The 27,466-nt window shown below is 47.5% G+C and overlaps 1 protein-coding gene across 4 annotated transcripts in view; it reads right to left on the bottom strand.

Annotated features, from left to right (window-relative positions):
• The window catches only part of nhsl2 (NHS-like 2), a 350,353-nt gene that overhangs the window by 21,255 nt on the left and 301,632 nt on the right, over positions 1 to 27,466 (bottom strand). For 3 of the 4 annotated variants that reach the window (XM_078547026.1, XM_078547028.1, XM_078547029.1), the window contains exons 2-5: positions 21,581 to 21,733; positions 6,557 to 6,690; positions 2,005 to 2,200; positions 895 to 1,026 (exon numbers count right to left, since the gene is read on the bottom strand). In XM_078547026.1, coding sequence (XP_078403152.1) covers positions 895 to 1,026; positions 2,005 to 2,200; positions 6,557 to 6,690; positions 21,581 to 21,733 — 615 coding nt within the window. The remainder of the gene's footprint in view (positions 1 to 894; positions 1,027 to 2,004; positions 2,201 to 6,556; positions 6,691 to 21,580; positions 21,734 to 27,466) is intronic. The other variant, XM_078547027.1, reaches the window with a different exon arrangement.

The raw sequence follows: 27,466 nt of genomic DNA, 5'->3' as shown, positions 1-27,466 counted from the left end.
AGTGTTGAAGACAATAGAAGGCGAGATATTAGGAAAGCACGGGCCAGGGTCAGACAAGGACTGGATGGGTGGATATCAGAGACTGGCTGGAGGGAGGAATGACAGCGGCGTCCAGAATTGCACTGCACAGAGAGAGATGCCGACAGCCCCTCATGAATGATGGAAAATCATAGATGGGTGAAAAGTCTGACAACGCAACTCCATCCTGACAGTCGAATCAAGCAGCAGCAGCAGCTTTTGTCATTGATTTCCAATCTTTTGTATTCATCTTCCATTCAGAGCACAAATCCAGTTCCACTGGGAGTTAGTGTGTATTTTAGAAGGGGTGGAACTCTGATAAAAAGGAGCTCTTGTGGCACAGTGGTAGCGTCCCTAGCAAAGACATCTTGCATGTGATATAATACAACATAGGGAGGGGGGCACTTCCCAGGAGTATAATCAGATGAAATTGACAGCAAGCCAAAGGAGGTATCAGCATTACTGACATGGGGGCGGAAACATTGAAACCAAGACAAGGCTAGCAATTGCCCTGCAGTATTTTGCTAAGTGTAATCATGGACCAATCCAATGGAAGCCCATGTTCACCAATACCCTCTTAGGGCATGGTACCTGAAGGGGGAGGAGGAATTACTCTAATGTATCCCTCTACACAAACTATGATTACATCACCTCTATTCCAAGTAAAACGGCTGAATCTTGGGTGCTATTTGAATTTTATAAAACTAAAACAAATTTGCCTTTTTCCTCACAACATCATCTTTGCTGTGGGTCCTGATCCTTTCAGCAACAGAAAATAACTATCCACAAATTCAGCTGTACATTGATCCTCTCAGCTCCTTAATATTCAGGAAGCAGGAAAGTTCCCCAGGGATTTGATCAGAGAGGGGAGCTCACCTTGCTGAGGCTGAGCTGACTCGTGCAAGCCAGTGACTGTCCGTCTCCTCCTCAGTGTACTCTTTGGGTTCATTGCGGTCTCTATGTTGAACAAAGAGTGGCGCGTGTTCGCGTGCCGCTCAAGGGTTTCCCCTGGACAAGAACAAAGGTAAAAACAAATTAATCTTCCTCAATTTATTCATTGTTCCTTGAGGTATACCCCCCAATCTTCACTTTTCCCTTGCTTGTTTTAAAGGGATGGACTAATTGTAGGGTGTGTGTGTGTCTGCATGTGCCCAAAGCCTTCCTGTATCTCTTTAAGTGACTGTACTTCATGTGCAGTAAATGTCGGCAGGCTACTTTTCCAGTTTCCATGCACAGGGGAGTTGTTAATGCCTGATAAGGACTCACTCGTTACAGAGAACAGCGCTCTGTACTTCAGTTTCTGATTAACCTGTCCGGTGTGGTATAGAACAGGAAAGGTCTCAGGGTTTATCCCAGCTGAGATACTGTTTGGGTTGCGGGAAATAGTTTTTATGACTCAGCCTAGTCTGGGAAGTAAACAACTCAGCTCGGATTGCCATTCCTGATCATTGTCCATGTGCCTGGTAACTGGGTGAGGACTATATCAGCTGTGGCATCCTCCAAGCTTGGTGAAACTGCTTGAGACTTAGGGCAGAATTTTCCTGCCCCGGGGTTGTGGACTTGGAGGTGGAGATGGGGAAATCTGTGGGGAGCAGTACCAGGATGTGTCCCTGATCCATTCCGGCTGCTGGGAAAGTTTCCCAGGTTGGCTGCCCATTGAACAGAAGCATTTTTCTGGTGGTGGAGGCTGCCAGCTCCATGCATGTAGGGGGAGGTGGGGAGCAGTGTGTGGGGGAGGTGTCCAACCGACATGGAAGCTCCATGCTCCAGTCCCCAAAAAGGGGCCCCTGGGCAGGAAAGGCAGGCCCCATGCACTGGGGGCATGTTCCCAATGACCGTGTACCCCCTGCCTCCCTCTGCACTGACTGACCTTGTTCCCAGCCACACTGGCACTGATCAGCCCTACAGTTCAGTTACATTTCTCATTGATTCCCCCTCCCAACCACCAATGTGTCTGTGATAAAGAGGAAAAAGAATGCTCCATACCAGTCACATTGATGGGTACGAGATCCGCCTGAACAGTCCGTGTCGGGTGCCACCTCTTTTCCTCTGGTGTTGACTGTGGTATGGCCTGAATCCACTTGCGTGGCTTATCCGGTGTAGATGGTGAGTTCAGAAATAGTTCTTGTGGTCTTATACCAACAGTGGTTGTCTCATCCTCACTATTAGATCTTGTGCTTGGCTAACCCACCGAAACAAAACCAAAGATAAACATCATCTTCAATAAATGTTTTAAAAATGCAGCACTGCTTACAAACAATTCCCAGTGTTTGAGGAAGAGATTTCAAAAGACATTTCTGGGCTGCACTGTATAACCTTTTAAAGAGTTGGGTGAATACTTTTCTCCAGACACACTGGATGGTGTCAGCATTTCAAAGACACCTGGACCGTGTCCAAATCAGGTACAATCACTCATCGTCTAATTCGCGAAAGGGCTCAAGCATATATTTGTAAAACTGGAAAAGAGCATGAGCGGCAGACATGAAGTGGAAAAAGAACATCAATGTGTACTTGAAATGTGAAAAGGGCTGGAGTCTAAACCAGAAAAACAATTTAAGTGCATCCATTTGAAATAGGAAGGGGGTGTGTATAAAAGTATACAATGGAAAATGTATAATGGAAAAATACGTTGAACGCCAATGCGTAAAACAGGGAAAGGTCCCAGTGTGTCTATGTCCTACCATTAAAAGACAAAAAGAGTAGTATTGCTCTCCAATTTTGAATGATCAAAACTACCAGGTGAAACTAAATTTTGAGATTCAATACTGGTTGGGTGCTCACTGTAATTCTGATCTTATCCATGTTACTTCTGCAGTGAGTGAGAATGAAAATCAGGTCCAGACAGTGACTGTCAGCAGACATACTGTGGAGGCATCACACTCCAAATCCTATTCTCACCTAATAGCCACTCAAACCTAGTCTCCAACAGCAACCATTTGATAGCAATCAGGTATAAGGAAGATTGGCTGATTTTTTTTTGCACTCCTGGGCCACTCAGCTCCTGACCTCATTACAGCCTTGGTTCAAACATGGACGAAAGAGCTGCACTCCCAAGGTGAGGTGAGAGTGACTGCCCTTGATATCAAGGCAGCATTTGACCGAGTGTGGCATCAAGGAGCCCTAGCAAAACTGGAGTCAATGGGAATCAAGGGGAAAACTCTATGCTGGTTGGATTCATACCTAGCAGAAAAGAAAATGGTTGTGGTTGTTGGAGGTCAATCATCTCAGCTCCAGGACATCACTGCAGGAGTTCCTCAGGTAGGGTCCTCGGCCCAACTATTTTCAGCTGCTTCATCAATGACCTTCTTTCCTTCATAAGGTCAAAAGTGGGGATGTTCGTTTATGATTGCACCATTCATGACTTCTCAGATACTGAAGCAGTCCATGTCCAAATGCAGCAAGACCTGGACAATATGCAGGCTTGGGCTGACAAGTAGCAAGTAACATTCATGCCACACAAGTGCCAGGCAATGACCATCACCAACAGGAGAGAATCTAAGCATTGACCCTTGATATTCAATGGCATTACCATCACTGAATCCCCCACTATCAACATCCTGGGGGTTACCATTGACCAGAAACTGAACTGGACTAATCATATAAATACTGTGGTTACAAGAGCAGGTCAGAGGCTAGGAATCCTGTGGTGAGTAACTCACCTCCTAACCCCCCAAAGCCTGTCCACCATCTACAAGGCACAAGTCAGGAGTGTGATGGAATACTCTCCACTTGCCTGGATTAGTGCAGCTCCCACGACACTCAAGAAGCTTGACACGATCCAGGACAAAGCAGCCCGCTTGATTGACACCACAAATATTCATTCCCTCCACCGCTGACGTACAATAGCAACAGTGTGTACCATCTACAAGATGCACCGCAGGAATTCACCAAGGCTCCTTACAAGCACCTTCCAAACCCACGACCACTACCATTTAGAAGGACAAAGGCAGCAGATAAATGGGAACACCACCACCTGGAAGTTCTCCTCCAAGTCACTCACCATCCTGACTTGGAAATATATCGCTGTTCCTTCACTGTCATTGAGTCAAAATCCTGGAAATCCCGTTTTAACAGCACTGTGGGTGTACCTACACCACATGGACTGCAGCGGTTCAAGAAGGCAGCTTATCACCACCTTCTCAAGGGCAACTAGTGATGGGCAATAAATGCTGGTCTAGTCAGAGAAGCCCACGTCCTGTGAATGAATAAAAAAATGTTGCTGATGGGAACTGTAGTAATTCAATTGCAACCCCGGCTCTGCTCAGCTACATCAGCAGTGATTTTGCATTGGCCATTTAACCAGACGGGACACTGGCTTAAAACAGCACCTGTAGGCTCTGGAAGCAAGTCAGCTGCCGGGCTCCTGGGCCAATGATAAAACCTTAGATGGCCAGAGGAAAGCAGAATAAAAGGAACATTAGAGGGCTAAAAAGAAACATTAGCAAATCTCTGCTTTTTTTGTCTCATTAAACAAAAAACATAGGGCAGGATTTTCCTGTCGGCAAGCCGGGGGTGCGGTGATGTTGGGCGGAGCTCCCGGTGTCACCGTGCCCCATTTAAATTTTCAGGTAGGCAGGAGCTCAGCAAAATCAACTGTGCACCCGCTGACCTGTCAGTGGCCAATTGAGGCCATTGACAGAGTCATTAAACTACTTAATGGATCTGCCCGTCCAACATTCAGGTTGGTGGACAGGCCAGGAACCCTGGAGGGAATTAGAAAAAGCATGAAACCATCCATGGATGGTTTGAAAAATTTAATTAAAGTTTTTTAAAAAAATTATGGACATGTCCAAACTCATGCGACAGTGTCACATGAGGAGACATGTCAGGGAATTTTTTTTTCTATTTTTAACATTCTTGACAGTAGAGGCGATCTCCCTGAGGCAGCACTTAGCCTCAGGGAGATAAGTGTGCTCTTTCGTGTGCATGCGCACTCTCAAGTTTAGGGGTTCCCCCCGCCTGCACAGGGAGCGCATAGCGCTTCTGTGCGGACGTCACGATGGGCGGGCCTTAATTGGCCCGCCCACGTAAAAAAGCGCTGCGCCTCCGATTGGGGGCTCCCGATCGGAGGCATGCCCACACTTCAACTTCGCCCCCAACGGGGGGGAAAATCCTGCCCATATACACTGAGACTAGCAACCATCATATGCACAGAGATGAGTACCCATCATATACACTGAGATAAGCACTCATCATATACACAGGGACTTGTACCCATCATATACACTGAGACAAGCACCCATAATATACACTGAAACAAGCGCCTATCAAGTACACTGAGCCTAGACCCATTGTATAAACTGAGACAAGGACCCATCATATACACTAAGACTGCACCCACTGTACACATTGAGACTTGCACCCATTGTATACATTGAGACAAGCAACCATCATATACACTGAGACTAGGATCCATCATTTACATTGAGTCAAGGGCCTACCATAAACACAGAGATAAGCACCCATTGTATGCACTGAGGCAAGGATCCAACATATATATAGAGACTAGCACCCAGCATATATAGCGAGACTTGGTCTCATTGTACACACTAAAACATGCATCCATTGTCCACACTGAGGCTTGCGCCCATCATATTCACAGAGACTAAGACTAACTGTGTGTGTGTGCCTGTGTGTCTGTATGTGTGTGTGTGTCTGTCTATGTGTGTGTATGTGTGTATGTGTGTGTGTGTTTGTGAGACAAGCACTCTGATACCTGCTGCATTCCTCTTTATTCAGTAATATTCTATTTATTCTCTGAATATTTTCTTTCCTCTCCACTAAGTCCTGCAAGCATGTGGCACTTTCCATATCGCATCCAAATTACAGTAGTCATGAAGCCCAGACAGTAACTGTCAGTAGAAGATTTATTTGTAATAAATATCAGAACCGAGCACTATCCTGTTCTCAGAAACACACACACAGACACACATACAGACATACACGCACATACCCACAGACACATGCACACACACACACACAGGTGCACAGACACGCACACATACAAACACATAGACACATACCCACAAACACATGCCCACAGACATATGCACACATGCAGGCACACATATACACACAGACAGGCAGGCACACACACACACACACATACACGCACACATAGACACACATAGATATGCATACACACACACATACACACACACACAGACACACAGAGACACATGCATACACACAGACATACATACACATGCACACACACAGGCAAATACACATACACACACAGACAAACACACATACACATGCGCACACACACACACACACATACACACACAGGCACACACATACACACGGGGACACACACAGGCACACAGATACTTATAGACACACATAAACGCACACAAACAGAAACAGACACACACACACACACACAACAGCTCAGAGTGAAACTGAGGCAGTATTACTCTATCAGCGTCATCATATGTAAAACTCTTATAGTTTTGTGTTTTCTTGTATACCCTCCTCAATCAGAAGTGCTGTATTTTATAGTGACACACCGCATAGTGCATTAAGGACTTCTTACCATCAACACAAATTCCATCCGCTTCTCCCCTTTTCTGGGACAGCTATCAGGAATGACCTCTCTGTTGAGAAATGGTTTGTGTCCGAAGGTGTTTGCAGCCACTTTGTTCTGTACCGTAGGCTCACCAAACTCTTCTGGAAGAAAGAGGCACATTTTAACATGTCAGAGTATTTTGGGGAGGGTCAGGGACAGGAATTGGCTGGAAAAGATTGCTATTATTTGAGGTTCCAAACAGTTCAAAGTTTAAGAGTCAGGCTTTCTGAATCCCAGTCTCTGTAGTTGGTGGCACAATAATGATTTCATTCCTGACTGTCTAAAGGTTGCTAGTTATCTAAATGACAATGCAAACGGCACACTGATGAGGGCTGGTTGCTTAGCAATGATGGAGTTAAGAGACAAAAGCTCAGAACTCAAGCAAACAAAACTGGATGTACCCTCCAGCTCTCTTGAGCAGCCCAGTCACTTCCCCTTTGCAGATATGCTGTATGTACATCCATCTTTCTAAATCAGTTCACCTTCTGTAATAAAAACAGAAAGTGCTGGAAAATCTTGGCAGGTCTGGCAGCATCTGCGGAGAGAGAAACAGAGGTAAGGTTTTGAGTCCGTATGACTCAAAGTCCAGTGACTGTGGGCAGGACAGGGAGATCCCGACGGCGGCTGGGGCCGGAAAATCCCAGCCTATGTTCCTTTCACTTTTTAAGCAACTTGAAAGCCAATGGAAAAAGTCACACCGAACTCCACAGGTTGATTTTGTGAATTTCAGTGGATTGGAATCACAAATCAGCTGCCACAGGCCCCACCACTAAATGAGTCATCAGTTTAAGAGAAAGAGGGACATCATTACTATCTCCTAGCTTCAAGTGTTGTTACAACTGCACCCTCCAGGCAAGTGGTGAGTCGTCCACTATACTCCTGAACATGCCAACACAGTGGAAAGGTTTTGAAAATTGTGGAGGTGAGGCACTTTTACAGAGTGCCCAATCCCTGCTTGTGTGGCCAAGGTGCTGGGATGGCTGATCCAGCTTAGCTCTGGCTCAGTGAAAAACGTTGATGGTGGAGGAATTGGCAAGACAGAAAATGAGCTGCTGGTTTCTGAGAGTCCCAGTTAGTGGTGTTTATTTAGTGCCTGTTCCTGAAGTAGTTATAAGGATGGATTTTGCTAGTCCCCAAATAGCATCAGAAAAAAAGGAACATTTTGTGTTAGTCCTGAAAATATGAGAGGTACTATATAAAAACAAGTTCTATTTTTAATTCTTTCTGTTTGAAGGATGGATTGGTAGTGTCAAGAAAGGTCTGTGGGTTGAAGTCCATCTTCTACACATACCAGAGAACAAGGAAAACAGTAAAAGGGAATGGGACTTCAAGAATAAGAAGAGCAGATGCATGCAAGACAAAGCTTTAGCCAGCAAGACATTTAAGCAACCCATGACAAGTTCCATGATGTTGCTGCAAGCAACTCAGCAGATAAGTCATAGGGTATATTGAAAAACTTTTTTTCAATTTTTTTGAATGCTTTCATTGATTAGTTGTTAAAAATATTGAAGATAGGAATAATGGTTGTTTTGATTGAGAGTCAGGTCATCTAATCTACTTCCCAATTAACACAGACAGGCACTATGCCTGTTGGGTGACCATTAGCCAGAGCATGAGGGTGGGACATATAATGAAACTTTCAGGAATACATGCAATATTAAACACTTCAGGCAGGAATAAATTTAAATACTCTACAAGCTTTTGGCTTCACAAACCTACTTCCGGAGAGGTGTAGGGAGAGCTTGGGAGCTAGGCAATTGAAGGCACAGCCAATGGTGGAACAATCATAATTTGGAATGCACAAGAGGCCAGATATCCCAGAGAGTTGTGGGGTTGGAGGAGATTATACAGATAGGAAAGGGAAAGTCCACTGAAGAGGATTTGAAAACAAGGATGAGAATTTTAAAATCAAGACATTGTTTGACCAGGAGCCATTGTAGGTCAGCAAGCAAAGGGATGATAGAGGAACGGCAGGCAGAGTTTTGGCAGACCTCAAGTTTACAGAGTGTAGAATGTGGGAAACTAGCCAGATTTCAGAGGAGGTTTACTAGATTGATACCTGGAATGAGCGGGTTGTCTTATGAGGGAAGGTTAGACAGACTGCGATCCTGAATGGTATTGACAAGGTGGGCGTGGAAAGTATGTTTCCTCTTGTGGGTGAGCCCAGAACAATTAAAATTAGGGGTTGCCTTTTTGGGACAGCGCTGAGGAGAATTTTTTTCTCTCAGAGGGTTGTCCGACTTTGGAACTCTCTGCCTCTGAAGGCGATGGAGATGGAGGTCATTGAATATTTTTAAGACAGAGATAGATAGGTTCTTGTTAGGTAGGGGAATCAAAGGTTGTTGGAGGTGGATGGGAATGTGGAATTCGAAACACAAACAGATCAGCCATGATCTTAATGAGTGGTGGAACAGGCTCAAGGGGCCGAATGGCCTACTTCTGCTCCAATTTTGTTAGAGGGCATTGGAATAGTCAAGTCAAGAGGAAATGAAGGTGTGGATGAAGCTTTCAACAGCAGATGAGCAGGGACAGGGGTGAATTTGAGTGATGTTATGGAGGTGGCAATAGGCAAACTTAGTGATGGTGTAAATATGAAGTCTGAAGCTCAACTCAGACTCGAAGGTGACAACAGACTTATAATCTCAGACTGAGAGATCAAAGAGAAGGATGGAGTCACGACTAGGGAACCGAGTTTGGAGCGGGGTCTGAAAACAATGGCTTCAGTCTTCCCAATGTTTAATTGGAGGAAATTTCTCCTCATCCAGTACTGTCCAGTACTGGGTGCTGAATAAGCAGCCTGATCATTTAGCAACAATGGAAGAGTTGAAAGAGGCGATAGTGAGATAAAGCATGTGCAGTTTGAATGAGGGCAAAGGAAAGCCGCTTGTTTGTCAAATCCGCAGGCAGTAAGACAATTGATGGGGTGGAGGGAGAGAAGCCGGCCAGTGGATGGGTAGGGTTCGTAAACTCCTGGAGTGGTTTTGAAACTACAAGAACAAGTACCAGTCCCTCACTTGTATCTGTGGGCGGTAGTTGCTCTGGGCCGCGACCTTCGGTGAGAGGCGCAGGTTAACGGCTGCCATCTTTTAAGGGGCAACGAGCAGCAGGGCGCAAGCACGGTCATCACTGTTTCTGTCAGTAGGAGGAATGTTGTGAATTTCTATCCTGGACTGACAGGGATGGATTTTGGAAACTCCTTTTACAGGAGCTGAGAAGGAGAGGATTTACACACAGCAAACTTAAATCAAGAGAAATGTTTCTCTCTTCTCAATTTCTATCCTGGATTTACAGTGATAGCTTTTGTAATTGGTTAGCAGACAGGAACAGAGAGTAGGAATAAATGGTTTTTTTTCGGAGTGGCAGGCTGTGGTTAGTGGGGTGCCGGGATCAGTGCTTGGGCCCCAGCTATTCACAATATATATCAATGATTTGGATGAGGGAACCAAATGTAATATTTCCAAGTTTGCTGACGACATGAAACTTGGTGGGAATGTGAGCGATGAGGAGGGTGTTAAGAGGCTTCAAGGTGATTTAGGCAGGTTGAGTGAGTGGGCAAATACACGGCAAATGCAGTATGACGTGGAAAAGTTTGAAGTTATCCACTTTGGTAGGAAAAACAGAATGGCAGATTATTATTTAGATGGTGATAGATTGGGAAATGTTGATGTACAAAGGGACCTGAGTGTCCTTATACACCGGTCACTGAAAGCAAGCATGCAGGAAACAGAGAGAGGAATAAATGGGTCTTTTTTGGAGTGGCGGGCGGTGACTAGTGGGGTACCACAGGGATCAGTGCTTGGGCCCCAGCTATTCACAATATATATCAATGACTTGGATGAGGGAACCAAATGTAATAGTTCCAAATTTGCTGATGACACGAAACTTAGTGGGAAGCAGTTAAGAAGGCAGATGGTATGTTGGCCTTCAATGCAAGAGGACTTGAGTACAGGAGCAAAGATGTCTTACTGCAGCTGTGCAGGGCCGTGGTGAGACCACATCTGGATATTGGTGGCGCAGAGTGGATTGCGGGCAGCATCGGCTCTGCGCCCACTCCCGACCAGCCCGCCCGACAGGCAGAAAATTCTGCCCCAAGCGACTGATTCCGCAATGCTGCTGCCTGCTTCTGTGTATTTGCAATTGGGAGTTTTTATATCGGAATGCTGGCACAATAAGTGCCATTGTAATGGAGGCAGTGTATAAGCCAGTTTGTGCACAGCAAGGTCCCACAAACTGCAATGAGATAATGACCAGATAAACTGCATTAGCGATAATCAATGGACATGCACCGTCTATCTCACACAGAGTGCACACTCACAAGAGGTATTAAAGAAGTGTTAGGATTTGTGAATTCATAGGCCTAGTGTAGTTCAGTGTTTTAAAAAGAGGAGGGGATGTAGAAAGCTCCTTGCAAAATTGTAATCAGTGCAGGCAGAGTTAATGCACAACATCAGCAATAAATGTTGCATGAGAGCAGCCATATAACTGAGATATATTCAGAAAGAGGAAGCAAAATGTTAAGCAATGCCTTCAAACTGAAAATGAGTTTTGAAAGAAGATGTGAACAAGCAATCACGCTCTCGAGTGATGCCATCCTTTCAGATATTGACTCGCATAGCTTGGTCTAGTTTCCTCCCCTTATATCCGAGCAGTCTAACTCTGTCATTCATAAAGTCTCAATTGTCCTTTAACACCTCATCCAAGTGTCATTTTTCACACATGAGCCTACATATTAAGGGTGGAATTTTACGGCGGGGGTGGGGCCGCAAAATGTGGCGAGTTGTTCAAAACTCCATTGACTTTGGCGGAGTCGTAAAGTCCTGCCATAGTAAAATTCCGCCCTAAGGCCCCAATTTTAACCTCCTCACCTGTTAGAAAACAGGGGCTGGATTTTGAGGTCGCTGGGCGGGCATGGTGGGCAGGCCTGGGAGCGGCTGGGAAGCGGTCCAGTGCCTACAATCAGCCCCCGGCCGCAATGTTGTGCTGGCTGGCCAATTAAGGCTCTGCACTGGCAAAGAAGGGGTGGACATGGGTGGGGTCCTGTCAGCTGCTGGGTCCAATGGCAACCTGGTTTAGAAACAGCCCAGGAAGCGCCTGGAAGGCTGCCATGGAGGGACGTGTGTTCAGCGTTCCCAATGCAGTCGAATGCGGCTGGACACGGCAGGCGAGAGGGCAGGTCAGATGGGCACTCAGCCCTCCGCTTTTCTGTCAAGTGGCTCGCTGTCCTCCTGGAGGAGGTGGCTGCCAGGAGGGACACCCTTGTCCCTGGAGATGGGAGGAGGAGGCCACCACACCTCACCAAGAGGACATGGGAGGAGGTGGCAGCAATGGTGAGCAGCCATGACATGGTGCGGTGCACATAGATGCAATGCCAGAAGAGCTTCAATGATCTGCTGCGCTCAGGAAGGGTGAGTACCATGTTGACATGGGTCAGTGTGCAGAAGTGTTAAGATGGGCGTCACTGGTGGACCTCAGGGGTGTTAGAGTCTGAGTGCCAACTGTTAATGGTGCCAGAGCTGGCCAAGGGGTGAGCTCTGGCTGCTTGGACTGAGTGTTTTGCGGCTCGAGGGCCACGACTTGGATGTGCCCTGCAAGGTGTTCCTCAAGTGGGGTTGGCCAGGCTGCAATGGCGCTGCAGGTAGAGAGTGGACTAATCAATGCTTCTCTGTTCTTTCAGGAGAAGACAAGCCATAATCAGGCAGAGAGGGCATTTACAGGTGGAAAGCCGCTCAACCTCCTGCTGCTCAGCAGGTTCAAGCAAGACATCCTGGGGCTTGAAAGCCAGGACGCTCCATGTGCAACTGCGCGTGGAGAGGCAGAGGTGCCAGTCGAAGGTAAGAGTACAGTGCACAGAGGTGAGAGTTTTGATTGTGCAACCATTCTAATGTAGTTTTTTCACTGATGTGAGCCTCGACCCTGGAGTCCCCATTGTTCATTGGAAGATGATGGCACCATGATGCAGATCTCCAGTATCTCACCAGGGTACCTGGGATGCACAGGTGATGACCTTAACTAATGACATGTCCTTCTTCTCCCTTTTAGGTTCAACAGCAGGCATTTGCTCTGCAGACCCTGAAGGGCCACCCCTGACACCGGAGGACCACCGAGCTTCTGTTGTACCTGCAACACACCTGCTCTCTGAAGCAGGCACCAGTGCAAATACCAGCATCTCGGTGGGCATTAGTTCGGCGGCTAGTATCTCGGTGCACATTGGTGAGGGCACTTCGTACTTGCTTGAGGTGCAGGCGGAGACAGAGAGTTCTCAGTGTGCCAACAGTCGGAGGACTGCTGGAGACCAGGGCGATGCTCAGTCGAAAGCAGATGATGAGCCTCTGGAGTTGTCCATTAGGCGGCAGATGCTGGATGTCCAGCAGGATATGTGGAGGATCTGGCTGAGATCCATGAGGGTATGTGTGTCATGGTCTCCGTTATGGAGGAGTCCATGTGGAGCAGCAGCACTGCGTTGACCCTCATGGCTGAACGCACTGCCTCCTACATTGAGAAAGTGGCGACTCTCATGGAGAGACATCTCTAGAGACAGAGTGAGGGGTTCCTGGGGTTGTGCTCGGACCTGCAAGCCCTCACACTGGCACTGTGCTCAGGTTGTCAGTGTCAGATTGGGAGATGAATGGGGCACCCAGTATCCCGGCTAGTTGCCTGTCCATCAATGACGAACAGGGAGGTGCAGAGTGACCTCACGTTGGTGCACGAGCTGCTTGTCGTCTCTGTGGATTCCTCTCAGGGCGCTGCAGATGATAGTAGCAGATCCTCTGCCTCTCTGCCAGTGACCGTCACATCTGATGATGACAGGGGCGATGCCAGCCGTGGCACTGGCCGCTCCCTCCCAGGCGGGGGCAGCACAGGCTCCTCTGACCAAAGGATGACCACCAAGGTCATCAAGACCAACAGGACAGCAGAGTCAGCAGGCTGTCTCCAAAGCCGGTGCCAGTGAGGGGCGGGGGGTGGGGGGCACAAAGGCATAGCATTCGCATGCATAAGTTATAGACACCATGAGCACAAGAGGGACAGGTCACGGGTGATTTTATGTTCATTTATGTTTACTTTACCTATACTGGTCTGAAAATGAAGACTGGAGAAGTTGATGAAAATAGTTTGAAATTGTTAAAATGAGACTAATTTTGTTTTTGTCATCATGGACTGAGTATGTTTCATCCTGTTATTTTATTGGTGCAGGGTATGCCAGTATTTAATACTGGACGTAAGTGGCTCTGAACTTTATTGTACAGGCACAGAGTGTTCTTTGTGTTCAAATGAAAGGGTCCTTTCAGACATCCGGGATGGAGACGGCAGCCCTGGCATGCATTTGAAGCTGATCTTTGGTAGCCTAGCTGAAGGAACGTTGGATCATAGCGTCCCTGGTGTCCCTGCCTCCCTGGAGGTTGCCGAGGTCTGGCTCCACACCCTCAGCATTCTCCTCACCGTGCTCCTCTTCTGACTCACTACTGGATTCATCCTCTGTGGCCTGTGCAGCTGAGTCTAAATCCTCTTTCTCCAGTGTGTGCCCCCTTGCCAGTGCCAGATTATTGAGAGCGCAGCATGTAACCATGATCAGTGACACCTGCTCTGGGGGGTATTGCAGTGCTCCCCCTGAATGGTCCAGGCTTCAGAAGTGCATCTTGAGAAGACTTATGGTCCTCTCTACCACCGCCCTTATGGAGACATGACTCGTATTATAACCCTTCTCTACCTCTGTTCTTAGGTGGCAGACAGGCGTCATAAGCCACCTCTTCAATGGATAGCCCTCATCACCCAGCAGCCAATGCTTCCAGTCGGGCTGGAGCACTGAAGAGCCTCGGCACCTGGGAGCGGCTGAGGATGTAAGCGTCATAGGAGCTGCCAGGGTACCTTGCACAGACTTGCAGAATCTGCAGGTAAAAGCAAAATACTGCGGATGCTGGAAATCTGAAACAAAAACAAAAATTGCCGGAAAAATTCAGCAGGTCTGATAGCATCTGTGGAGAGAAAGAAAGGGTTAATGTTTCAAGTCCGTATGACTTCTTCCTCTGAAGAGTCATACTGACTCGAAACGTTAGCTCTGTCTTTCTCTCCACAGATGCTGTCAGACCTGCTGAGCTTTTCCAGCAATTCTTGTTTTTGTTGCAGAACCTGCGTCCTATGGTCACGTGCTATCTCGTGTTCATGGCGTGGAAGCCCTTCCTGTTGATGAAGGCACCTGGTTGACCCGCTGATGCCTTGATGGCCACATGTGTACAGTCGATGGCACGTTGGACATGGGGTAACCCAGCAATCGCTGCAAAGCCTCTGGCTCGCTCAGCCTGGCTGGCCTCCACCATACGGTAAAGAATAAAGGTCAGTATCTGCCTGAACACAGCTTCTGTCACCAGCTTGACACAACTGTGGACAGCTGATTGGGAGACTCCACACAGATCCCGCATTGACCCCTGGAAAGAGCTGGAGGCTTGGAGGTTGAGGGCCACTGTGATCTTCAGAGCCACTGGCATGGGGTGTCCACCCACACAGTCGGAGCTAATCTCAAGCCCGATGATCTGACAATTAGAGGAATCCCTTGAGAGGCAGAGCCTCCTTCGGCATTGCATCTCAGACATATTGAGGTAGCTGCATCGCTGCCTGTAAACCCTGGCAGCAGGATAGTGATGTCTTCTGTGGCCTCTTCTGCCTTGGGCTTCCTGCTGGCCCTGCGCCCCTTGTGCCTGCGCCTCTCCTCCCACAGGTCCCTCCCTTAGAGGCTGCATACCTGGCCTCCTCTCCCTTCTGCCCTTCTCTTCTTCCTCAGAGGAGGTGCCACCAGTGGAAATCACAATCTCCATTACCAGGGTAAGGGAATGCTGTCTGATACCTGGAAGGGTCCACATGGTCTGAATCCTCCGGGAGCCTGGCAGACAGCAATGAGTCTTGAAATGAAGCCTGGAAATGCTGACAATGAAGCCCTGAGAGAGTACCAAGTACCAATAAGCAACCAGCAGCAAACTATCTCCAAAACTCCTCACTACTCACAGTGGCAATGCTGCTGACCCTTTTTGTCCTGCCCTTGGATGAGATTTTTGAAAATGTTGGCTGGCCGCCTGCCCGTTTTGCCGGTGCGACGAGTGCGAAATTGCACGGGCAATGAAAAATCGCCATCAATTGGACTGGTAATGGCCGTAAGTGGCCTATTAGTTAATGGCAGGCAAGGCTCCGGCACCGCCTCGCACCCACCGAGTGAAATACCGTGCAAGCGCACAATGACATCAGGATGCTCGCCTGGCAACATCGCGTGCTATTTTACGCCTGATCAGGTTGGGTCCGCGCCCAGCAGTTAAAATGAAGGCGACGATTTACCCTCTGATCCCAGTGTCTTCCTGCTGTGTCTCAATGTTAACCTGCTCTTTTGAGCAGACGAAGGGGATGCTCACTCCGAGTTGCCAAGGACTTGCTTATATGTACAGGTCAGGGTAGTAACATCATCAGGCCCAATTCACAATTTTACTTGAAGGTTTGAGCAGCTAAGTGCCTCCACCTTTCCTGTTAGACAATATCTGTCAGGTTACAGACATTTTCCAATTACTGTCAATGGACAGGAATCAGAGTGGGAACAATTTTTTGCCACCTTCCTAACCAAAGAGACTGATTGAGGCCAATTGCAGAACCTTCATTTGTTCTGTGATGAAAGCAAAGACTGTGGTCTCTCTCCTGATCTGCAGCCTTTGACTAACTTGATGCATATTATCTTCCCCCAACAGCTCTTCCATTGTCCAGTTCAGAGGGACTACCTTCTGATGTAGATAAGGAACAAGTGAAGGCTGTTAGCTCCCACTTGTACACTCTCACCAAACAAAGTTATCTCTCCACAACTTGCCTCAAATGTTCCACAATCTCTGGAATGTTAGCTTGTCCAACATCCAACCTTGGATGAGCGACAACTCCATTCAGGTAAACATCAGAATGACTGAAGCCACAATTCCTTGCACCCTTGTCACTGGTTCTTTCTCCCTCCCTGCTTATGGTCGAAGGTTGAATCATAATGCTCACAACCTTGGCATCCTAATCAATCGCAATCCCAAACTGAGCTTCTGCTCACATAACCTTTCCAATACAAAGACTGCCTACTTCCACTACTGTAAAACACCCTCATCAGATGCCTCTCTCCTTGACTTTAACAGAGGTTTTAATCTGTTTCTTTTAAATGAGTTAATGCCTCTCTGTAAAATATATTTTTTTATTCATTCTCGGGATGTGTGCTTCGCTGGCTGGGCCAGCATTTATTGCCCATCCCTAGTTGCCCTTGAGAAGGTGGTGGTGATAAGCTGCCTTCTTGAACCGCTGCAGTCCATGTGGTGGAGGTACACCCACAGTGCTGTTCGGGAGGGAGTTCAAGGATTTTGACCTAGTGACTGTGAAGGAACGGTGATATATTTCAAGTCAGGATGGTGAGTGACTTGGAGGGGAAATTCCAGGTGGTGGTGTTCCCATCTATCTGCTGCCCTTGTCCTTCTAGATGGTAGTGGTCGTGGGTTTGGAAGGTGCTGTCTCAGAAGCCTTGGTCAATTCCTGCAGTGCATCTTGTAGATGGTACACAGTACTGCTATTATGCTTTGGTGTTGGAGGGAATGAATATTCGTGGATGTGGTGCCAATCAAGCGGGCTGCTCTGTCCTGGATGGTGTTAAGCTTCTTCAGTGTTGTGGGACTGCATTCATTCAGGCAAGTGGAGAATATTCCATCACACTCCTGACTTGTGCCTTGTAGATGGTGGACAGGTGTTAGGGAGTCAGGAGGTGAGTTACTCATCGCATGATTCCTAGCCTCTGACCTGCTCTTGTAGCCACATTATTTATGTGGTTAGTCCAGTTCAGCTTCTGGTCAATGGTAACCCCCAGGATGTTGATAGTGGGGGATTCAATGATGGTAATGCCTTGAACATTAAGGGTTGATGGTTGGATTCTCTCTTGTTGGAGATGGTCATTGCCTGACGCTTGTGTGGCATGAATGTTACTTTTCACTTGTCAGCCCAAGCCTGGATATTGTCCAGGTCTTGCTGATTTGGACATGGACTGCTTCAGTATCTGAGGAGTCGTGAATGGTGCTGAACATTGTGCAATCATCAGCGAACATCCCCACTTCTGACCTCATGATGGAAGGACGGTCATTGATAAAGCAGCTAAAGATGGTTGGGCCAAGGACACTACTCTGAGGAACTCCTGCAATGATGTTCTGGAGCTGTGATGACTGACCTCCAGCAACCATAATCATTTTCCTTTGTGCTAGGTAAGACTCCAACCAGTGGAGAGTTTTCCCCCTGATTCCCATTGACTCCAGTTTTGCTGGGACTCCTTGATGCCACACTCAGTCAAATGCAGCCTTGATGTCAAGGGCAATCACACTCACCTCACCTCGGGAGTTCAGCTCTTTTGTCCATGTTTGAACCAAGGTTGTAATGAGGTCAGGAGCTGAGTGGCCCAGGCGGAATCCAAACTGGTGAATAGGTTATTGCTAAGTAATAGCCACTTGATAGCACTGTTGGTGACCCCTTCCATTACTTTACTGATGATGGAGAGTAGACTGATGGGGCAGTAATTGGCCGGGTTGGATTTGTCTTGCTTTTTGTGTACAGGACATGCCTGGGCAATTTTCCACATAGCCAGGTAGATGCCAGTGTTGTAGCTGTGCTGGAACAGCTTGGCTAGGGGTGCAGCAAGTTCTGGAGCACAAGTCTTCAGTACTTTAATATTTTAGTACTTTAGGAGAAAGAGCAGGAACACGGAGAGAGCTGGAGCACAGAGAGAGAGCTGGAGTCCAGAGAGAGAACAGGAACATGGAGAGAGCAGGGGCATGGAGAGAGAGCTGGAGCATAGATAGAGCGCAGGAGACAGAAAAGAGAACAGGAACACAGAGAGAGCAGGAGCACGGAGAGAGAGTAGGAGCACGGAGAGAGAGTAGGAACATGGAGAGAGAGAAGGAACATGGAGAGAGCAGGAGCTTGTAAAGATCTGGAAGGCAGAGAGATAAAGAGCTCAGAGAGAGCTGGAGCATGGAGAGAGCAAGGGCATGGAGAGAGCAGGGGCATGGAGAGAACAGGAGTCCAGAGAAAGAGCAGGTGCATGGAGGGAGCAGGAGCACAGAGAGAGAGTAGGAGAGCGGAAAGAGCAGGAGCGCACAGAGAACAGGAACACAGAGAAAGAGCAGCAGCCCGGAGAGAGAGCAGGAGCAGAGAGAGAGCTGGGGCCCAGAGAGAGAACAGAAACATGGAGGGAGCAGGAGCACGAAGAGATAGCAGGAGCACAGAGAGAGAGCAGGAGCTCGGAGAGAGAGCAGGAGCTTGGAGGGAGAGCAGCAGCTCGGAGGGAGAGCAGGAACATGAAGAGAGAGCAGGAGCTTGGAGGGAGAGCAGGAGCACGGAGAGAGCGGGGGCATGAAGAGACAGTTGGAGCATAGAGAGAGAGCAGGAGCAAGGTGAGAGAGCAGGAGTATGGAGAGAGAACAGGAGCATGGGAGCAAGCAGGAGCAAAGAGAGAAAGCAGGAGCACAGAGAGAGAGCAGGAGCATGGGGAGAGAGCAGAAGCAAGGAGGGAGAGCAAGAGCAAGGAGAGAGTAGGAGCACAGAGAGAAAGCAGGAGCGCAGAGAGTGAGCAGGAGCACAGGAGAGAGCAGGAGCACAGAGAGAGAGCAGGAGCACGGAGAGAGCAGGAGCACAGAGATAGAGCAGGAGCATGGAGAGAGAGTAGGAGCAAGGAGGAAGTAGGAGCACAGAGAGGGCAGGAGCACAGAGAGCGAGCAGGAGCACAGAGAGAGAGCAGGAGCGCAGAGAGCGAGCTAGAGCACAGGAGAGAGCAGGAGCACAGAGAGAGAGCAGGAGCACGGAGAGAGCAGGAGCACAGAGAGAGAGAGCAGGAGCATGGAGAGAGAGAGCAGGAGCACGGAGAGAGAGTAGGAGCAAGGAGGGAGTGGGAGCACAGAGAGGGCAGGGGCACAGAGCGAGCAGGAGCACAGAGAGAGAGTAGGAGCAAGAGGGAGAGCAGGAGCACAGAGATAGCGGCAACACAGAGAGCAAGCGGGAGCACGAAGAGAGAGCAGGAGCACAGAGAGAGAGCAGGAGCAAGGAGAGAGTATGAGCACAGAGAGAGCAGGAGCACAGAGAGAGAGCAGGAGCAAGGAGAGAGTATGAGCACAGAGAGAGCAGGAGCACAGAGAGAGAGCAGGAGCAAGGAGAGAGTATGAGCACAGAGAGAGCAGGAGCACAGAGAGCGAGCAGGAGCATGGAGACAGAGTATGAGCAAGGAGAGAGTATGAGCACAGAGAGAGCAGGAGCACAGAGTGCAAGCAGGAGTACAGAGAGAGAGCAGGAGCACAGGGAGACAGGAGGAGCACTGAGAGAGAGCAGGAGCATGGAGAGAGCAGGAGGACAGAAAGCGAGCAGGAGCACAGAGAGAACAGGAGCACAGAGACAGCAGGAGCACAGAGAGCGAGCAGGAGCACGGAGTGAGATCAGGAGCAAGAAGAGAGTTAGAACAGTGAAAGAGCAGGAGCACAGAGAGTGAGCAGGAGCACAGAGAGAGAGCAGGAGCACATAGAGCAAGCAGGAGCATGGAGAGAGAGTAGGAGCAAGGAGAGAGTAGGAGCACAGAGAGGGCAGGAGCACAGAGAGCGAGCAGGAGCACAGAGAGAGAGCAGGAGCGCAAAGAGCGAGCAGGAGCACAGGAGAGAGCAGGAGCACAGAGAGAGAGCAGGAGCACGGAGAGAGCAGGAGCACAGAGAGAGAGAGCAGGAGCATGGAGAGAGAGTAGGAGCAAGGAGGGAGTAGGAGCACAGAGAGGGCAGGAGCACAGAGAGCGAGCAGGAGCACAGAGAGAGAGCAGGAGCGCAGAGAGCGAGCAGGAGCACAGGAGAGAGCAAGAGCACAGAGAGAGAGCAGGAGCACAGAGAGAGAGCAGGAGCATGGAGAGAACAGGAGCACAGAGAGAGAGCAGGAGCATGGAGAGAGAGAACAGGAGCACGGAGAGATAGTAGGAGCACGGAGAGAGAGCAGGAGCGCAGAGAGCGAGCAGGAGCACAGGAGAGAGCAGGAGCACAGAGAGAGAGTAGGAGCAAGAGAGAGCAGGAGCACAGAGCTAGCGGCAACACAGAGAGCAAGCGGGAGCACGAAGAGAGAGCAGGAGCACAGAGAGAGAGCAGGGGCAAGGAGAGAGTAGGAGCACAGAGAGAGCAGGAGCACAGAGAGCGAGCAGGAGCACAGAGAGAGCTGGAGAACAGAGAGTGGGCAGGAGCACAGAGAGAGCAGGAGCAAGGAGAGAGTATGAGCACAGAGAGAACAGGAGCACAGAGAGTGAGCAGAAGCACAGAGAGAGAGAGCAGGTGCACAGAGAGAGCAGGAGAACAGAAAGTGGGCAGGAGCACAGAGAGCAGGAGCAAGGAGAGAGTATGAGCACAGAGAGAACAGGAGCACAGAGAGTGAGCAGGAGCACAGAGAGAGAGCAGGAGCACAGAGAGAGAATAGGGGCACAGACAGCGAGCAGGAGCATAGAGAGAGAGAGCAGGAGCATGGAGAGAGAGTAGCAGTAAGGAGAGAGTAAGAGCACATAGAGAGAGCAAGAGCACAGAGAGAGAGCAGGAGCACAGGGAGAGAGCAGGAGCACTGAGAGAGAGCAGGAGCATGGAGAGAGCAGGAGCACAGAAAGCGAGCAGGAGCACAGAGGAAGCAGGAGCACAGAGAGAGAACAGGGGCACAGAGAGAGAGCAGGAGTACAGAGAGAGAGCGGGAGCACGGAGAGAAAGTACGAGCTCGGAGAGAGAGTGGAGCACAGAGAAAGAAGAGCCTGGACAGAGTTCTAGATGAGCAGGAGAACAGGAGCAGAGGAGTTGCTGAGCATGGCACTTTAAAAGCAAAGATTTGATGCTGCTGTGAGAACCATTCCAACCCTTCTCCTAATTAAGAGTGACACAGTCAATATATATTTAAGTGTTTAACCTGACTTTTCAATTGCTAGTCATGCTATTAAATTTCAGAATCCGTTCATACCTTGAAGCAGAGCCTGAAGGTTGAGTTGGGCCTCTTGATGCAATTCCTCCACACAGGGTGGTCTGGATGAGGAGCCGAACACATTTACATTTTGTTGCCATAACGATTTGAAGTGGGCAGTCCTCTTGCTCTCCTGATCCAAGTTTGATCCAGCTGAAGATAAAAATAAATAAATGCACATCAATATAACACAGGAATATGACATTAAACAGGCTGCGACGGAGTATTTAAGGAATGTGGCTGGGGTTCAAATGGAGATTCCACTCACACTGCAACAGATGAATTCACTGCAAAACCCAATTGCTATGCAGACTTTGATTGGAGTTTTGTATTGTACCATCTTTGATCCCTGATATAAACAGTAATATGAGTAACTATCAGTGCGCTATATAAATCAGCAGGAAAATTAAAGCACCAGGCTCCCATGTTAAGTCATAGCAGTCAACTGCTACTGAAGCGCTGAGACTCAGCCAGCAACAGACAATCAATGTCACCAAGTAATAAATAAACTACTGCAAAGTTCGGCAGACACTGCAGAACTCCCCAACTGATCCATGTTTAGTGTGCAAAGAATGGGAGACAGACATGTGCAGTAAATACCAAGCTACAAAAGTAGCAAATACTGACTAACAGTTTCAAAGATGCTCGCATAGCGTCCAAAGACATTGACAACTCAAAGCCAACACTGAGTAGAGGCATGCAAACTAATGACATTCCGAAAGCGCTGGTTGACAAGCTTGTTATAACCTAACTTGAAACTACACCCAGCACTCTACCAGTTGCATTATGAATAAAGAAATTAAGTGTTTTGCTGAGGCAGCTAATTTAGAAATTTCTGATAGGGAATATGCAAATAAACACAAGACTCATTTTTGGGATGGGGAGGTAGATCTGAAGGAACATTCCTGAATTCCCTCATAAAATTTCAATTTTTGACATTTGATGGGCTGCAGTTTCTAATTGTTTCAGAGTCCAGAATATATTTTCCTGGCACAGAACCTCAGCTACCAGCATTGGGCATCAGCAAGTGAAAGGTGCATGGCTATGGAATGTCAAAGGCAATGCATCTGCAGTTTCCTGATATGCGTTTCAGGCAGATGAGGTTTTGTACCAAGGACACAGATGTGAACGTTGGGCTTGTTGAGCCAATTCAATTCATTTGATAGAGTGCTCTGCCCTCTCAGTCATCAGCTTAGAAATCACCCCAGAACTTGAGTTTATAATCATGTATATATGATCAGCAGACACTCCAGGACAATACTGAGGGAGAGCTACATTGATAGAAATGCAAAGCTTTGAAAGACTTGTTTAACTAATATACTAGTTTGCCTGCTCAGATAGAAGATAAAAATCTAAAGGTACTATCTAAAGAAGAGCAGTAAGTTCTCCTGACATCTTGGCCAATGTTTTTCCCTTAACTAATACTGCCACATTCTTCTGTAGATTCAGATCCTCTTTTCTGTTTCTGCCATTTCCTGGTATTTAACTCCTGAATGTCTTTGAGTTACTGTATTGATACTTGCTTGTGGTACATTCCACTCTTCAATCAGTCTTGTTTGGTATTCTTGTTTGGTATTTAATGTCCTCCTGCCACTTCCTCTCAACTATCTAGTTTAAATAATTCTCTTTATTATCCCAGTCAGCTTCCACACTGCTCTGTATAGTGCCCGTTCCTATCTGGTCTCAGAAGTTAAGCTTTGTTAGGTTTGCTTAGTCCTTAGATTGGTGAACATCTGCGAAATTGCAGTAGTATTTTGAAAGAAAAAAATATTTCAGTGTTACTGACAAGATTCATTGTTTCTGCTTTGTTTAGGTGCAGCCCATCTCTGCTATTTATTATTGATGTGAAAATATTCCCTCTTAGTTATGAAAGTAGCATAATTATTTTCACCTCAGATTGCCAGTAATTTATTTATATCTTCAATTTTTTTGCTGAACTTGCTTCCTTTATGAAACAACAGAACTGTACCAGAGAATATGGTTTCCCATGCCCTATCTTTTAGCCTTGAGCCAATCTCCACATACAAGACTTTTAAGGACCTTCTAATATGGCCCCCAATTTACTTTCCCCTTTGTGCACCACTACCATTAGGTCTCTTCCCGATCCCTCAGCTGCCCTCCTTAATCTTTCCTCAATATACATTGCTCTAACTCCATCTACATAAATATATATAAGCATCCTATTAAAAAAAAGACTTGCATTTATAAAGCGCTTCTTGTTACCTTTGGAAATTCCAAGGTTCTACAGACAATAAAGTACTTTTGAATTGTGGACACTCTTATAATGTAGGAAACATTGTCCAAACAATTCATGTCTGGCTGCCTCCCCACTCAGAGCAAACCCTGTTTCTTTCTGATGCCAGTTCACCCCTTATCCTTCTGCTCACTGACCAATGATGAACTCGGTCCAGCAACACCTTGACTTTAAAATTTCATCCTTGTTTTCAAATCCCACCATAACCTCTTCCTCCCTATCTCTGTAGCCTCCTCTAGCCTGATTACCCTCTAAGATCTCTGTGCTCTGACAATTCTGGCCTCTTGAGCAATCCCAATTTTCACCACTTCAACATTGATGGCTATGCCTTCAGCTGCCTAAGCTCGAAGCTCTGGAATTCTCTTACTAAGCATATCCATCACTCTATCCCTCTCTCCTCCTTTAAAAAACTTCTTAAAACCTAACATCTAAATGTACCATAGATGCCAGTGTATAAATTGACCTTTGAAGCCTCAAAAAATCCTTCCACACATGGGGGTCAAGTTACTGACTGAGTATAAAAGTGAAGTTCTGGCCATAGGTGTGGGTGGTCACCATTTTGAAATGTCACCAGCATCTGATGCAAAGAGTGGGCATGTCTTAAGCTCCCATACATCTTCGCAAAACAGCCCATATCGCCTGCTTAATCCCTTACACCCAGTTATAAAGTACTGGTAAGTAAAACATGCATTTATGGGGTGAAAAATTGAGGCTGACTACTGATGTGTGTATAGCATGTCCTGGCTGAAAAGGGAGGATCGACTTATTTGCCGAGTATGTGCAAAAACAAGATTATTGAGGCTGGAAAAATTGGGTGCCTTATACGCCAGGTCGATTTATACACTGTGATTTACAGTTGTTTGAAGTAAAGGTTTGTTGAATAATGTTCATGTCAGTTATAATGCATCTTGGAGCAATTTATAAAAGAAAGGCTTGCAATTATATAGTACGTTTCATGACCATCGGCGTCTCAAAATACTGTTACAGCCAATGAATTACTTTGGAAGATTAGTTATTGTTGTAATGCAGGAAAGTCAGCAGCAAATTTTATGCACAGCGAACTTTCACAAACAGCAATCTGAAAATGGCCAGATAATCTGTTTTTGTGAAAGGGAAGTTCAAAAGGTCTTACCCATGCCCCCCCAGGCCAAGCTATGCCTCTCTACCCACCCCCATGGCCCCTCATACTCTCCATGCCAAGCAATGGCACTTCCATGACCATTCACCCACTATACACTCTGTATACCAACGAGCCCAACAGTAACAATTTCAAGCCAGTTCAGATTATTTAGATTCTTGTTAGTCTGCTTCTGCCTGTTGTTGGAGCCACAGTATTGCATAAAGTTACATAGAACTTATAACATCGAAACAGATCAGTTAGCTCACGCACTCTGTATTGGCATTTATCCTCCTAACTGACATTTTAAGCTGTTCAGGTCAGCGTGTATAGAACTGAAAGGCACAATTTTGCAGTGCAGGATAAGTGCACTGTATGCTCACATGAAATTAGCCAACTCTGCAGTTAGTTGAGGCTTCAATTCTGCAGGAACAATCCATTATTTAGAGCTGACCACACATTTTGGGTGTTGAGCAGGCTGTATCGGGGAACCAGGAAATCATCCTGTCTGAAATGTAAAAATATCAGTCGCCACACAAGGCAGAAAAAAATTCTTATAGGCTTTAGGAAGATTCAAAATGTAGTTCAAATCTTCAGAAGGCTGGCAAGGTAGAGGGGGAAGAATTGTAGGAGAAAATTAAATAAAAGTAAGTGCAATATGGAGGCACAAAACTAATCTGTGGGCATGTGTGCCATCAATCCTCCATACCATGAAGGACAAAGTGGAGATGCTGCTTCACATGTAAGTTTGTGGGGGTATGGGAGGGGGTGGGGACAGATGGGGCTGTGTGGAGCGGGGAGAGCACTCCACTTGTCACAGGACTACATGCATACCAAACAGCAAAAGCAGCATGCGATAGACAGAGGTAAGCGATCCCACAACCAACGGATCAGATCTAAGCTCTCCAGCCCTGCCATATCCAGTCATGAATGGTGGGCAATTAAACAACTCACTGGAGCGGACGCCACAAATATCCCATCCTCAATTATGGGGGAGTCCAGCACATCAGTGCAAAAGATAAGGCTGAAGCACTTGCTACAATCTTCAGCCAGAAGTGCCGAGTGGATGATCCACCTCGGCCTCCTCCTGAGGTCTCCAGCATCACAGATGCCAGTCGTCAGCCAATTCAATTCACTCCACGTGATGTCAACAAACGGCTGAAAGCACTGGATACTGCAAAGGATATGGGCCCTGACAAAGTTCCAGCAAATATGCTCCAGAACTAGCCGCAGCCCAAGCCAATCTGTCCCAGTACAGCTAAAACACTGGCATCTACCCGCCAATGTGGAAAACTGCTCAGGTATGTCCTGTTGACAAAAAGACAGAAACATCCAACCTGGCCGGTTACAGCCCCATCTGTCTACTCTTCATCGGCAGCAAAGTGATAGAAGCGGTCGTCGACAACGCTGTCAAGTGACATTTGCTCAGAAACAACCTGCTCACTGATGCCCAGTTTGGGTTCCTCCAAGGCTACTCAGCTCCTAGCCTCATTAAAGCCTTAGTCCAAACATGGACAAAAAGAGCTGAACTCCCGAGGTGAGGAGAGAGTGACTGCCCTTGACATCAAGGCAGCGTTTGACTGAGTGTGGAATCAAGGGGCCCTAGTAAAACTGGAGTCAATGGGAATCGGGGGAAAATTCTCCACTGGTTTGAGTCAAAGCTAGCACAATGGAAGATAGTTGTGGTTGTTGGGTCAATCATCTCAGCTCCAGAACATCACTGCAGGAGTTCCTCGGGGTAGTGTCCTTGACAACCATCTTCAGCTGCTTTATCAATTACCTTCCTTCCATCATAAGGTCAGAAGTGGGGATGTTCGCTGATGATTGCACAATGTTCAGAACCATTCGTGACTCTTCAGATACTAAAGCAGTCCATATCCATTTGCAGCAAGAGCTAGATAACATCCAGGCTTGGGCTGATAATTGGCAAGTAACATTCGCGCCACACAAGTGCTAGGCAACGACCATCTCCAATAAGAGAGAATCCAACTATTTCCCCTTGACATTCAATAGCACTATCATAATTGAATCCCCCAATATCACATCCTGGGGGTTCTCACTGATCAGGAACTGAACTGGGCCAGCCATATAAACACTGTGGCTACAAGAGCAGGTCAGACGCTAGGAATCCTGTGACAGGTAACTCATCTCCTGACTCCCCAAAGCCTGTCCATCATCTACAATGCACAAGTCAGGAATGTGATCTAATACTCTCCACCTGCCTGGATGAGTGCAGCTCCAACAACACTCAAGAAGCTTTACACCATTCAGGACAAAGCAGCCTGCTTGATTGGCACACCATCCAACATCTTCACTATCCACTCCCTCTACCACCGACATACAGCGGCAGCAGTGTGTACCATCTACAAGATGCACTGCAACAGCTCACCAAGGCTCCTTCGACAGCACCTTCCAAACCTGCAAACTCTACCATCAAGAAGGACAAGGGTAGCAGATGCATGGGGACACCGCTACCTGGAAGTTCCCCTCCAAGTCACTCACCATCCTGACTTGG

This window comes from Cetorhinus maximus, chromosome 8, assembly GCF_964194155.1.
Source record: "Cetorhinus maximus chromosome 8, sCetMax3.hap1.1, whole genome shotgun sequence".
In the NCBI taxonomy this organism is placed as follows: Eukaryota; Metazoa; Chordata; class Chondrichthyes; order Lamniformes; family Cetorhinidae; genus Cetorhinus; species Cetorhinus maximus.
Note: the sequence above shows the minus strand (reverse complement) of the source record. Positions and strands in the feature narration are given on the sequence as shown.